This window comes from Dendrobates tinctorius, unplaced genomic scaffold (assembly GCF_039654945.1).
Source record: "Dendrobates tinctorius isolate UK_male_01 unplaced genomic scaffold, ASM3965494v1 ptg000003l, whole genome shotgun sequence".
Lineage (NCBI taxonomy): Eukaryota > Metazoa > Chordata > Amphibia > Anura > Dendrobatidae > Dendrobates > Dendrobates tinctorius.
Genome location: NW_027361671.1, coordinates 24,093,566 through 24,108,737, shown reverse-complemented (window position 1 = coordinate 24,108,737; position 15,172 = coordinate 24,093,566). Strand labels below are relative to the sequence as shown.

The following is a 15,172-nucleotide window of genomic DNA, read 5'->3' as shown; positions in this document are numbered from 1 at the left end:
CACTCCCTATATACATACACAATTAGTAAAGCTGTTGGAGTGAACTCAGACTCTTGTAATTTATCACCATGAGTTACTAAAGAGAATGACTGTTTAATTAATGAGGACCATGAGATCCAGCATCAAGGACCAACATGTTTGCATGTGTCACCTAATGGATGGTTCTGAGCCTTCACACTGCATCTTAGTAATGCATGCTGGAAAAGTGTTATTGCTCTTTATTATTCAGTAACAAAAGAAAAGTCTAGTTGGTTGTCAGTCTAAAGTTGACTTCATAGAAGTGGAGGAAGGCTTAGTGTAATCCAGTGCCTTGATGACATCCTTTTATTTTGATACTTATGACTTATTGGCCAAGCAATATTTTCTACGAAAAAGGTATGCAAAATGGCTCTCTCTCGTGTCATCTATTAGGGGGAGTCTCCCTGCAATTTATAAGCAAACCATGGTCTTCGTCAAAAGGATAAGACGGCCATCCACAGACTGCGTTTCAGGGTTCTCGCCCCTTGTTTGAGGCTTGGCTAAGTCTCCTAAGGCATATAACAAGGTGGCAAGGCTCGTTAAAGGATTGGACATGGATTTACTACTGGTGGAGCCTGAGGAGAGCCAATTTGCCTAATAATACTACCTTGGATGTTTTCTGAGACTACCGTTTTCTTGCAAATTTGTATCTTGATGATACGCGATTTCTGTGATAAGGGAGAAATGTTGTGATTTATGTATCTCCAGTTAGGGGAGACCAGGAAGTGACCATGTTACGTAACCATCTGCACAAACGCATCAACATGATTTTATGATCTTGGGTAATTTAATGTATAAACTGTGTTCCAAATTATTATGCAAAAAGAGTTTAGGAGTGATAAGGTTAGAATTTTTTTGTTTGTCATTTAAACTCATTGATGGTGATGTGTGTCAGGGCTCTTTATATCACTGAAAGCAATTGCAGATACCTGTGCAAATTAGTTTGGCAGGTGTGTCCAAATAAAGGCAAGACTACTTAAGAAGGCTGTTCCACATTATTAAGCAGCCTACATTTTTTTCCAAAATGGGAAAGAAAAAGGATGTGTCGGCTGCTGAGAAGCAACAAATTGTGGACTATTTAGGTCAAGGCATGACTACAATCAATATTGCCAAGACACTTCATCGTGATCATCGCACAATCAAGAAGTATGTAGCTGATTCCCAGCACACACGTGTGCGTGCTGATAAGGAAAAATTGAGGACTCTTTCCAACAGGCAATTGCGTCAGGTTAAAAGAGCAGCTGCAAAAATGCCTTGTCATAGCAGCAGACAAGTTTTTGAAGCTGCTGGTGCCTCCAACGTCCCCCGAACAACAAGATGCAGGGTCCTTCAGAGGTTTGCAGCTGTGCGTAAGCCATCCTGTCGACCACCTCTATCCACTGCACACAAGCAGAAACGGCTCCAGTGGGCCAAATGATACCTGAAGACTGACTTCCAAACTGTTTTGTTCACCGATGAGTGCCGTGCAACGCTCGATGTTCCAGATGGATGGAGTGGAGGATAGCTGGTTGATGGACACCCCATGAATAAACGGCTAAGGCGCCAACAAGGAGGAGGTGGTGTAATGTTTTGGGCTGGAATCATGGGGAGAGAGATTGTCGGCCCCTTTAGGATCCCTGAAGGGGTAAAGATGATCTCCATAATCTATGTGGAGTTTCTAAAACAGCACTTCCTGCCATGGTTCAAGAGAAAGAACCGTGCTTTCCGCATCAAGATCATTTTCATGCATGATAATGCACCGTCTCATGCTGCAAATAACACATCTGCATCTCTGGCTGCTATGGGAGGACATAAAAGAGGACAAACTTATGGTGTGGCCACCATCTTCCCCTGACCTCAACCCCATTGAGAACCTCTGGAGCATCATCAAAAGGAGTGTCTATGATGGCGGGAGGCAGTTCACATCTAAGCAACAGCTCTGGGAGGGTATTCTGTTCACATGCAAAACAATTGAAGCACAAACCATCCAAAAACTGACAAATTCAATGGACGAGAGAGTTCAGAAGCTTCTTTCGAACAAGGGGTCCTATGTGCAAATGTAACATCACCTAGAATAAAGTTTTGACTTGAAAACTGTTTGATTTCATTTTTTAATAAGCTGATAATGCTTAGAATTTCACAATTGACCATTTTTTTGTTCAAAATAAAAATAAAAAGGTTGAAAACTCTGCTGTGCATAATAATTTGGAACAAGCATTTTGAGTGTTTCTTATTTTTAAAAATATACTGTTTTCATAGGCAGTTTGTTAAAAAACATTGCAATCATACTAGAATAGTAGATGACTGGAAAATAACAATGACTGCAATTCATATAGGTAATTTAGAGAAAATATGAGGAAATATTTTTTGCATACTAATTTGGAACACAGTGTAGTGTGCTATTTGGACAAAGGTATTGAACACACAAGCACTTAATTCAGGCTTTCCATTCAGTCCCATTACCACATGGGTATAAAATCCAACTGCTAGCCATGTAGGTCTGCCTTTACTAACATTTGTGAAAGAATCTGTCGTTCTAAAGCGCTCAGTAAAGTTCAGCGTGGTAATGTATGTAATAGGATGTCACTGTTGTATCTGGTTAGTACATTAAACTTTTTTCTCCTAAATATTCCACCATAAACCACCTCTGGCATCATGCAAGCCTTAAACCACAAAACACAATACCAAGCGACAGAGTGGTGTAAGGCATGTCGTCATTGGTTTCTGTAGCTTTGGAAACGTTCTCTGTGGAGTCGTGATCACGCTTCTCTATCTGCAGACTGACAGAGGAGTCTGGGTTTGAAGAATGCTAGGACCTAACTATATTGTGCCATCTGTAGAGATTGGTGAAGGAGGGATAATGTTATTCATGGATCAGCTTAGGTCCTTTGGTTCCAATGATGGAAAATCCTAATGCTTCAGAATAACAAGACATTTTGGACAATTATTTGCTTCCTGCTCTGGAAACCGTTTGGGGAATGCCCTATTTCAGGACCCCAATGTACAAAGCAAGGTCCATAAAAAAGGCAAGGTTAGGTGAGTTTGGTTTGTAAGAACTTGACGGCCACCCAGAGCCCTAACATCAAGTCCCTTCTAACATCTGTAGGATGAGCAAGAATGGAGATTGCGAGCAAGGTCCTCTTGTCTCATCTTCTCTCTTGTGTGACCCCACAAATGATCTACAGAAGGAATGGGCAAAAATTCTCACAGACACAATTTTAAAATCTGGTAGAAAGTCTTCCGAGAAGAGCAGAAACTGTTTTGGCTACAAAGGGGGGACAAGTTCATATTCATACCTATGGATGTCATAAAAGCTCTGGTAGGTGTAATGTGGGGAGTCGCAATACTTTTGTCCATTACAAGCTCTTATCCTGCAGTCACACTTGTGCATGTAATGTCAGCCTGCTAGAATGTATGGATCGAGTAATTGTACAACTGGAATAATGGTTAGATCCATGCACTGCAGTGCATTGGATACATTTCACTTGGCTTATGGCATCCTATTTTCTCATTTCATTACAGGAGGGCTTTGCAGTAATTGTGTTGAATCCAAACGAAAACTACATAGAGGTGGAGAAAAGCAAACCTCTGGCGCAGCAACAGTCTCCAGACAGCTCCGATGAGCCTGCAGAGAAGAGAGAGCGTAAAGAACGGATCCTAAAAGATAACAAAAAACGAAGAGACTTTTATGAGAAGTACAGGAATCCCCAAAAAGAGAAGGAAACTATGCAATTGTACATAAGAGTAAGTAATTTGGTAACTTTGCAATTGATTTTTTCCCTATTAGCATACTAGTGATGGTACCTAAAAAAGAAAATGTGCTTCTTCATACAAATGGCAATCAGGATATGTCGTCCGTATACAATAAGTGTAAGTATGACTGCTGGAATCCCCACCAATCACTAAAACTAAAGACTCTATGGTCCTTTTAGCTTTTGCCAGACACTACAACACCTTCCCATATGCACTGTGTATTGCATCTGTGTCCTACTCTGTTTGATAAACCATAAGCTACTGCGGGGCCGGATCTCTGGCCGCCGACGTCATGACAGAGGACGGGTGACGGTAACCAAGAATACATAGTACAGCGCAGGTGACAGGATTTGAAAATAAAGATTTGGAGGCGGAGACACATTGCAGGAATACATGAGTGATGCTTATTAAGCGTTTTCGTCAGAGGGGGAAATACCTGCCCCCCTGACAAATATCAGGAATATCTGGCCAATTTTAAAAACAATTATTTCTGCGGTGCAAGGTACCCTAAATAAAAGAGCCACCTTGACAGAATGCAGCATTAGTGCTGCACAAGGTGGCTCTTTTACTTAAAAACGCCTGTTGGGGGTGACAGGTTCCCTTAAAGTTTTACACTTAAAGAGGTCGTGACAAGAAGTATACTTTGTATAAATCTTTTTTTTTGTAGATGTTGAAATTAAAAATAATTTCCTCAATTGGATGCGTAAAAAAATGTTCCATTGCTGAGATAATCTTATAAATGTGCCCCTGCTATGTACTGTGTAATGGCTGTGTCTCACCATACAGGGACATGGTCTGATCACACCACAGCTCCTGGGCAGGGGAGGAAGCAAAAGAGAGGATACAGACAGGGGATTGCAGCAGCTACTTTCTGCTTTAACAAATCAAATTGTGGAACTTATTTTTATTCCAAGAGCTACTGATTAAAATGTTCTTTGTTCATTTGACAGCCCCTTTAAATTAGTCTAACCCATTATTTTTTTTTAACCCAAAATCCAGCTGTAATTGCTTTTTTAAAGATATTTTATAACTTTTGTATCATATAAAACTACCCTCTCATCTGTTTATGCTTCCCTATACCCTCTTCAGTGCTGTTGCTAATTTGCACTTCCGGGAGAGTTTGCCTTCTCTCCCTCATGGTAGCTGACAAAATAGTTGCTTCCTGCTTTGCCTTCATAAATGAAATATGGGATCCGAGATGTGTAAAAGCCGGTGGCACACGCTGCAATGTGCACTGAGCTACATTTCCATTGGATTTGACCAGGCAGTACAGCTTTCTCTACTGGCAGGGAATAGTATGCAGTGAGTGACTGAGCAGCACATGTCTACCACCACCACGCGGATCTGGGAAGTGGACATTGCTATAGACTATGAATAAAGCACAGAGTAAAAAAAAAAATCACAACTTGACTTTTTCCAGATTTGTGGTCTAAAGTGTCAGAATGAAAGTATGTATTTTGTGCAATAATGTAGGTAACCCTTTAATTAGTGATTTATTTTTTTAAAACTTGCCCAGGGCTAGTGATTGATCTAAAATTAAAAAATAAGCCTTACTTTACCCATTCATTACACGCCCTTTATCCTCAACTCAACCATAGATTTTGGTGGTTCCTGCTTGTACCGGATGTCATGACATCCTGTATATCAGCCACGTACTAGCCTCATTGATCATGTGACGCAAATGCACATGTCATTGATTCATTGTGGCAGTCAAATGACTGATGTGGAGGACATCATCACTTCTGTTACTGAGGTGAGCAGACCAGCAGCACTGCGGTGATAGAGATTCAAGGGGTAAGTAATGGGTTTTTTTTCTTCGTTTTATATCATTTTCTACTTATTATTTATGCCAATAGCTGAAAGCAAGAGAATAAGTTCAGAGTGTTACTTCGCAACTCCTGTACATGCCTGTGATATCCAACGATTTTGTTATTTCCTGGGTTATTTAAGAGGACTTGTCACCTAGTCAAGTGCCCATGTTTTCTTTTTATTTTATCCCCCCCCTGGTCCCCTGGATATTTAACTGTTTTGTTTTTAAAATCTGCTATATGATTGAAGAGATTTGGGCCGTTTAATTTTGTGCTAGTTTTTATAAGAGGATGTGGCCCACAGCATAATAATGCAGAGCAGCCTACGAGCCACGCCTGCTTGGTAAAGATTATGTAAATAAACAGTAAATAAAAAGGCCCTTATCTCTGGAATCGTATGGCAGATATTAAAGAGAGAAAAATGTGAACTATCCAGGGGGATTATCGGAAAGAAAATAAAAGCAAAAACTGACCATTTTTCACATGGTGATGGGTCGTCTTTAAAGTTGCTTTTTAAACCATACTCTCCTACTAGATCTTGCCAGTTTTGAAATTTTGCTTGGATTTGGATTAAATAGAGCTCTATATAAGTAATAGTCCGGGAATTATTTTTTACAACACTTAGGCAGGGTGCGTGCCAGAGATCACTTGGAGGTGTGCGTCCTTCCTGAATTCTTCCTATTTCCTTGTAGGGACTGGCTGGATACTAGTCAAAATGTGCAGAAGGAAATGTAATGCGCTGGTTTATTAGAATGAAAAATTCTAGCCTTGTGAAATTCTTTACTCCAAAGAAGCAGCACATGTACACTGAATGCCTTTTTTCATGCACACCTTCAACAGGAGTGTTAATGGCAGATTTGTCTAATTGCGTCCACTAAACAACCTCAAGTGCTAATTGAGAAGTAAAAATAAAGCATGTATTGACTACAGGTTTTGCTCCTCCCTCTTTGTAGGACAGCAGAGATGTGCGAACCCGAACAGTAAAGTTCGGCGTCCTTACCGAACACCTACTGTTCAGGCACGCACTCAGAACACCGGGTGTTTGTTGTGCTGTCATCTTCATGCATCCCCCCATTTTTGACAACCAGCATTGCTAAAGCAGACAGCTGGGGGCTGGTATTCTCAGGCTGGCAAGGGGCCATGGATATTGCCCCCCCAGCCTAAAAATAACAGCTCGCAGCTGCCCAGAAAAAGCACATCTGTTTGATGCGCCAATTTTGGCGCTTTGCCCTGCTCTTCCCACTTGCCCTGTAGCGGTGGCAAGTGGGGTTCATATTTGTGGGGTTGATGTCACCTTTGTATTGTCAGGTGACATCAAGCCCTCGGCTTTGTAATGGAGAGGCGTCTATAAGACACCTATCCATTACTAATCCTATAATTGTGTGGTAAATAAACACACAGCCAGAATAAAGTCCTTTAATTGAATGACACAGACTCCTTTAATAATCTTAATTAAACCATACTTACGACCTTGACTAAATCCACCAAAGCCCTCGATCTCCTGTAATAAATAAAAAATTAAAAAAAACAATATACCATACCTGTCTGTCGTTCTGTCTCATGCCGTAATCCATGTCTGTGGGATAAACCGTTTTCAACAAGAACGGTGCCATGATGCCGACCATCCAAGCTGAGAACCACTGGTGAATGAGCTGCTGCGAGCGCAGCCTCAAAGATCGGTGGTGACGTCATTGAGGTTACGTCCGATCACTGAGGCTCCCTTCCCTGCCGGACTGAATTGCGGTGACCTCATTGAGATTCCTGCTAGCACCGTGAGAAAAACTCTCACGCTTTGTCTATTTAAATAATTAAAAAAACAGCATGGGGAGCCCTTTATTATTGATAGCTAGCCATGCTGACAGCTGAGGGTTGCAGCCCCCAGCTGTGAGTTTTGTCTTGCTGGTTAGCAAAAGTACAGGGAAACCCATGACGTTTTTGTTTTTTAATTTTTTATTTACCGTGCAGGAGCGGCTAATGATTACTCCCATCCGCCGCTCCTGCTTTCACTGTAATTAGCGGCTGCAGGTGTCGGGTGATGGGATCAGTAGTCCCATCAGCTGACACCAGTGATCAGAGGTAAAGTTTATAACTCCGATCACAGCTGAGCACTCCCGCTGTCTTTTGACAGCATGGGAACTGCGGCTCTCTGACTGGCAGGGATGATTTCATCGCCAATCAGAAGCGGTGTTTGCCGCGCTGTCATGCACTTGACAGAATGGCAATCCCTGGATGTTCAGGTCTCCCATTCAAGTGAATGGGGTCCAGGTTCGGGTCTGTGTACTGTTCTGGTACCCAAACCTGAACTTTTTGTAACTGATCAGCCGAACCCGCCGGACTCAAACATCCAAGTGTCCGCCTATCTCTATAGGACAATCAATAATACGCACAAGGCCCACTTACTGAGGATTTTCGTGCCCTTTAGCACACAGTGTGAATGTTTTATGAAGTAACCACAGCCATGTCAACATTACTCGCAGGGAAGTGAGGCTTTGGTTTGGATTGTGCACTTCATTTTTGTAATTGTAGACTGTATGCATGTAGACATGCATGCGTTTGCGGTTGCGGATGATGGGCAAATGCTATTTCCCAGTGAATTTTGAATTTACACAAGCCATGCCCAAAAGGCGTGTCTTTTATGTAAATTCTTGCATACGCAAACGCAAAGTGTATGCATGTCGTTGCGTATGCTTGCGTTACCATAGCCAGTAATGTGTTTTTTTTATGCACGTCATCCGCGTCATATTTGACGTCACAAAAATTGCAACACTATGCGTTCGCCGCGCCCCGCCTTATACCGCGAAACGACGCAACCGTATGCAAACGCTCCGAACGCATGTCCCTGCATACCCCATGTTAAGATGGGTACGCAGGACGCATGCGAATGTATGCGCATCAAACGCTGTGGACTCAACCGCAAATGTGAAACCGGCCTTAGTTAATGGGTTTGTGAATTTTTGCAATTTTACATCCAATGCATTCAGAAAAAACAAATTAAGGAAATATCCCGCTATTTGTGCATACAGCTCATACAGTAAACTAGAGTTAGTGGGAACTGGAGGGCACACGATCCCAAGAGAAGGAGGTGCCAGTAGCCCCTGCATATCTCAGTACATAAAGTTCTCTGCATGCCTCAGGTATGCTGGCAGAATTACAAATGTTCTTTATTGGTATACACACGGGTGTTCAGAAGTGCCAGTTGTCAGCCAGTGAAATGGGAGTATTCAGCGCTGATGTGCTACTTTTCTCCACAGTACCTCTCCAAGGACTTTGGGACCTTGGTTGGGTTTAAACAACAATCCACGTTACTGATTGAATATTGGCACTTTTGAACACCAGGTTATGTTAAAAATAAAGAACTTTTATAATTCATATTTGGTGTGTAGCTAGGTTTCTTTACTCATATGGTAAACCAGTTTGCCTTACAGAGGTAGTCTGGCTCCCCTTTTCGAATCAATGAAGGATGGATCTGCAATACCTGCTGCGGCCACTATGCAGCTAACAAAGCTCTACAACTGAGCACTTCCGGCCTCCGCAAGGAATAGATTAATATCCCCCTGAACTTAATATTGATGACTTGTCTTAAGGATAGGGTATCAAAATAAAAGTCCCAGATTACCCCTTTAAGGAGAAAAAAACTTTCACATTTACAATTTATTTATAAAAAATTTGGAAATAATTGTTGGCCCGTCCCCCAGCTAAAAGTGTAAGAAATGTGAATGAATCCTAATATTTGCCAAAAAGAACAGTCGACACTGCTATATTGTAATATGGCTGTTTTGTTCCCTAAGGACACGAGGACTGCCATGGGTGTCAGGCAGCTGCAATTCTCTCTTGGGCTACGTTCACAGGATCTGGAACTAGCAGCCTATGTTCGCTGCGTCCAAAGCGCTCCCTTCTATTGAATGCAGGTAAATCCACGTGTGTGCACTGAACTGTACGGATATACCACATTCAATACATTCTATAGATTACATTTCTGCTGCGGAGACATGCGTCTTTGCAAGAGAAATTGACCTTCTGTGGTCTTGAAAGATGCGCCCCATGTCATTGTCCACCTACCCTTAGGCCATGTTCACATGTTCAGTATTTGGTCAGTATTTTACATCTGTATCTGTAAGCCAAAACCAGGTGAGGAGCAATCAGAGGAAAAGTATAAGGCCGGGATCACACATGCGAGAAACACGGCCGAGTCTCGCATGTTAATACCCGGCACTGCCGCCAGCTCTCGGATTGGAGCTTGCGGCCGCATAGCAATACATGGAGCCACACGCTCCGCTCCCGAGTGCCGGGTATTAACATAGAAACACGTCACCACTTCGGTATTTATCACCTACTCCTGGTTGTGGCTTACAGACACTGGTGGAAAATTCTGAGCGTGTGACTGTGGCCTTACTATAAAATAAAGGGGTCGATCCATGCGAGTATGATTATGCCTTTTCAGGGGACAAGTCTTATTGATTCATAGTAAAATATGAGGACAAATGCTAATGATGTTGTATTTCATTACATGATAAGTTCTACATATATATATATATATATATTCTTTTGATAATCTTTATGTGTATGTATGTATAGTATTGGTTTTCTGAATGTATAGGATTTAGTACGTTTGGACCTGTATATAAAAAGATCAAAGCTAAAATCCACGCTCAGACCGCCACAGTGTACACCTTGCACCAATTAGCTGCAAAACATTGCCTTTCTGACACATGATATGTAGGCCCCATTGTCCCAGAAAGTTTTATGTAGGTTAAATGAATGGCTATAAATTGTCAGCTTTCATCTGTATTTGCCATGGCCTTATATTGACAAACACATACTAACTACTGACTTTAATCAGGCGTATGTGCTTTATGATCAAAATACCGCACGAGGATTCTCCGCATGTTAGCCAATGGCCACTAATGCGCTAATTTACCAGTAATTTGTATGATTACATTTCAATCATTGGTGTGTTAATGAAAATATGTCTCACCATTATTTGCTTTTACCTTTTCGGTTAGATTACGTACATGATGAGGTTTGGTGGGCACAATTCTTTGCAGTAAATTAATTTTGTATGTGGATTTGTGGAATTGGGAACCATAACTGGAGAGGTGTCTTATCTTTTGAAGTGGAAAATGTAGCAATTTAACAGGCTTTAGCAGTATGGAAGGTGGTATGGGAAAAGTTCAACATCTGGACTTGGTAACTGAATGGTCACCTCTGACCTTATTGAGGTTCAGCCACCCAGTGCTTGCCATGTGTCTAAAACTTATCACTTCAGTTTATTTCAGCACCTTAGATTGGTAACCCAAACTAGGCTCATACTCTGCAGGTATTCCACTCTCCTACATCTGGGGCACCAGCTTACCATTTACTCATTGGGCTATACATAGGGTATGTGTTTATTGTACAGTGAACAATGGCATGGTGCAATGTAATGAAATGAGGTTAGGAAATTAGAAAGTCACTTTTTTAGTAGTTCTTATGAGACACAATATTTGCTTTCATGGGAGTGAAGAGGACGGTGACTCGTGAAACCCCATCCTCACCCATGATATTATCAGGATACCCTGCCTTTGCTTTGTCCTGCAATAGCTCTGTGAACCTTTGCACCTTTGTAATGCTAGCACCATGGGATTGTTGTAGACCTTCTACCCCAAGAGTTCCAATACAGCGGGGGGCACGCACAATGTGACATTACATGTGACCCATACATTCATGCTCTTCGTTTTGGCCTGTTACGTGATTCCTATTAACACATGCACTAATACATAGAGTTTCTGGAATGACCTAACCTCCGGGCTTTTATGTTTTGTATACTTGTATAAAGCATGAGAATCGTAGCTCTGTGACCTTTACTAACTTTATTGAAGCATTATGTTACTTCTCTTAACTGGGTGTTTTGGTTCCAGAAAGTGAATGAAAATGTTACTTTTCATTGTATAAAGAATATCAGATATTTTAAGTCTATTTATTATCCATAATCTTTAATATCTCTGCTCGTATTCATTTAATGGGAAACTTTGTCAGTGCCTGTGCACATTATATACTGGAGTACTCTTTATAGGGAACAGGGAACTTGTTAGCAGATTTATGCTGCCTGACCCACGGATCGCATGAATTAGACACTGACTGTGTTATTACAGGAGGTTTTGACCTGAAACCCTACGAAATTTCAGAGAAAACAAACATTGAAAGACCAGCTGGGGACTGTCTGCCTTGGGTAGCCTGTCCAAGTGGCTGGTCCCCAGTGGCTTCCCCCATCCTGCTCTTTGTGACTGACCAGTCTCTCCATAGGTGTGAGGAAAGACCTGTCGCTACACGGGGGCTGAGAAGGGAGAATCCACCAGGGTCTTTCGTCAACTAGTCATCTAAGACACACAGTTCCCTGCCCTTCTTTTAAAGTATGTTTTCTCTGAAACGCCTTTGCGTTTTAGTGTAACCAGCAATAACGCTGCCACTGTCTGATTCTTGCTGGCCGTGGTTCAGGCCGCATAAATGAGCTGACAATTTCTCTTTAAACAAGTAATGGGTAATAAATAACAATATCTGTAGAGATTTAAAGGGAATTGGTCACCCCCTGGGCGCTTTCAAGCTATTACTATGGGCGTACAGGCAGAGCTGTGGAGTCAGTTACCCAAATCACAAACTCTGACTCTGACTGACTTCCCACTCCACAGCACTGATCACTACTGAGCATGTACGGCACATAAAGTGCAGCACAGATTCATCTCCACTAAAGGCCGAGATCCTTAGATCAGGAGCAGAACAGACATTTATAGGACATTTCATAACTTTCCTAAATTCTTATGAAAACCTTAACAGCACATCCTGCCCTAAACTACTAAACCAAATTTATTGTACATTTTAGGAGTCGGACTCCATAACACCAACTGCACAGCACTGCATGCAGGTAATAGAATGGTTAAAATAGTCTTACCTGTATGCCTCACAGCTTTGGCTAATTGTGGGTGGAGAAATAGTTTTAATGTTTTATGTTAATGAATTCTTTCCAGAGCGTGCGGTGCATGGAAGAAATCTCTGCCTCCTGACTTCATTATAATGCCAACCCCTCCCATGCATGTCACACTGACCTGTGACGTGCAGTTGTGGTGCTGTAATCCCGCGCCTGCGCCGTGCACTCACGCTTTTATCCAAACCTTCTCTGCCATGCTATGGGCAGTGTCTTCATCCTACTTCTGCGCAGGCACCAGCGAGTCACTGCTACTTCTCAAAAGAAGAATAGAGACAAAAAACAGCGTGAGTGCAGGGCGCACGCGCGGGATTACAGCGCCACAAGTGTATGTCTCAGGTCAGTGTGACGTGCATGGGAGGAGGGGTGGTATTATAATGAAGTCAGGAGGCAGAGATTTATTCCAGGAACCGCACGCCGCGAAGCCTGGAAGAAATCATTAACATAAAACATTAAAACTCTTGTTTCTCCACAACTAGACCATAGCTATGAGGCATAAAGGTAAGAATATTTGAAACATTCTATTACCTGTATGCCCATAGTAATAGCTTAAAAGCATCCCAGAGGGTGACAGATTCCCTTTTAAAGCTAATCTGTCACCACATTTGACTTATCTGAAATATTAATATGGGCATACAGGTTATAGACTGCTGAAAACAGTCCTCCCTGTGTGTCTCATATCAGATTGTGGTGTTGCTGAGAAATCATATTTTATCACTTTATATAAATGACCTCTTCCAGCTCTTCCATAGTGACTGCAGTCTTGTAGTTTAGCCTCTTCACAACCTTTGATGTTAATCTGTGTCCCTAAGGGGACTATTACATTCAGTAAAAAAACAAGAATTTAAAAAATGGGAATGTAAAAAAAAAAGTAAAAAAAACAACACATTTTTAGTATTGCTGGGCTTGTAAGAGTCTGATCTACCAAAAAAATACAATAAATTGAATAAAAGGCATAGGGGAAAAAAAAAATCAAAACACCAGAATTATTTTTTTTTGGCCACTGCAACTTTGCCATAAGAGGTGATCAAGACGACATATCTACCCCCAAAATGGTATCAGTAAAAAGTCAGCTCAGGGGCACAAAAGATAAGCCATCATACATCTCCATGTTTACAAAAAATGAAACCATTACAGGTCTCGGAAAATGGCAAAACAAATTTTTTTTACAAATATCTGACATTTTTTTCAACACTTAAATAAAAAATAACTATGCATATTTGGTGTCTGTGTACTCGCACTGACCTGGAAAATCATATTGCCAGGTCACTTTTACTATATAGAGAATATGGTAAATAAAATACAAAAACAACTGTGGAATTGCACTATTGCAAAAAACAAGTTCTCATATGGAAAAATAAAAAAGTTATGGCTCTTGGAGTAAGGAGAGTAAAAAACAAATACACCAAAAAAGAAACAAAAAACCCCCAAAAACTGATAATCACAAGGTCATGATGGGGTTAATACTGGACAACCCCTTTTAAAGACCTGCCCAATTCAGTTTAAACAGTCAAAGGGTGATCTTAATCTGAGAGTGTTCTCTATTCACTTATACAGGGAAGATTGTCAATCACCCGTTAGTGCCGCCTCCAGGATGATTACAAAGCAAATTTCACACATTTTACACTGAAGGCGCTAATGCCATCTGTTCAGCTTCTCTTGCTCTGTTCCATTTTGTTCAAAGATTCCCTTTAAGACCGCCATCCCTCTCATCGGTGTCATACATACCTGGCTGAGCATGCATCTTTTGTCAGACTCCCTGATAGCAGCTTATGTTGGCCTTAGTGAGGTGAAGGAGTTTGGAAGGCCATTGCAGTTGAGGTGGTGAGCAGGAGGTCAGGTGATGTAAGGAGGAGACTTGTCTGCCTGAGTGTGAATTAAACCTCAGTGGGTTAGTGGGTTCAGGGCAACCACTTGAAGAGCATATATCACTTTTATCTTTTGATATTTGATAAATCAATAGTATTCATGAAAATAAGCAGCTTTGTAATATATCTCATCAGTGAAATTTGCTTTCTTTTTCCTTCTGGATTGCTCTGCTACTCTCAATTTACTGGTAAAATCTCATTTAGTGAACACAGATTTTCCCATCACTGAGATAGGAGATGAGTTGGAGCTTTCAAAATTTAATGGAGGAGCAGCTAGAGGCCGACAGACATTTTGATGCAAGCTGTACGGTAAGTTAGTTCTCCATAGAGCCTTATGAGCACCAACTGTCATCGATCTCTGTTTCGGGGTAATCTGCACTCACTGAAGAATAGAGAATTTGAAGAATGATCGATCAGTCCAGAACGAGAAAGTAACAGATTTCTCTGCATATATAATATACCGTACATTTTTTACATAGTCTATTATTTTCATTTGTACTATTGATTTATGGGAAAAAAGAAACTGTCACATTTCTTTAGGAATACCCCACATGTCATGGATGATATTTATTGGTATATGGCCATCCTTACAGTAGGGTGGTACCTTGTCGTTGAACAGTCGATGGAAATGTTCTTTTGTATTTGTTTCCTAGGACCTATTAATTTTTTTTTTTTAAAAAGTCATTGTTTTATTTGTGCAGACGCAGCTTCCCCAAGTTTTCCCTCTTTTAGTTCCATTCCCCTTTTTCTTTTCCAGATTTACTACAGGTTTTAATAGGATCTCAATT

The 15,172-nt window shown here is 41.2% G+C and overlaps 1 protein-coding gene across 8 annotated transcripts in view; it reads left to right on the top strand.

Annotated features, from left to right (window-relative positions):
- The window catches only part of ARB2A (ARB2 cotranscriptional regulator A), a 663,887-nt gene that overhangs the window by 297,304 nt on the left and 351,411 nt on the right, over nt 1-15,172 (top strand). For all 8 annotated transcript variants that reach the window (XM_073587607.1, XM_073587648.1, XM_073587558.1 and 5 more), the window contains one exon: nt 3,520-3,741. In XM_073587607.1, the coding sequence (XP_073443708.1) occupies nt 3,520-3,741 (222 nt within the window). The remainder of the gene's footprint in view (nt 1-3,519; nt 3,742-15,172) is intronic.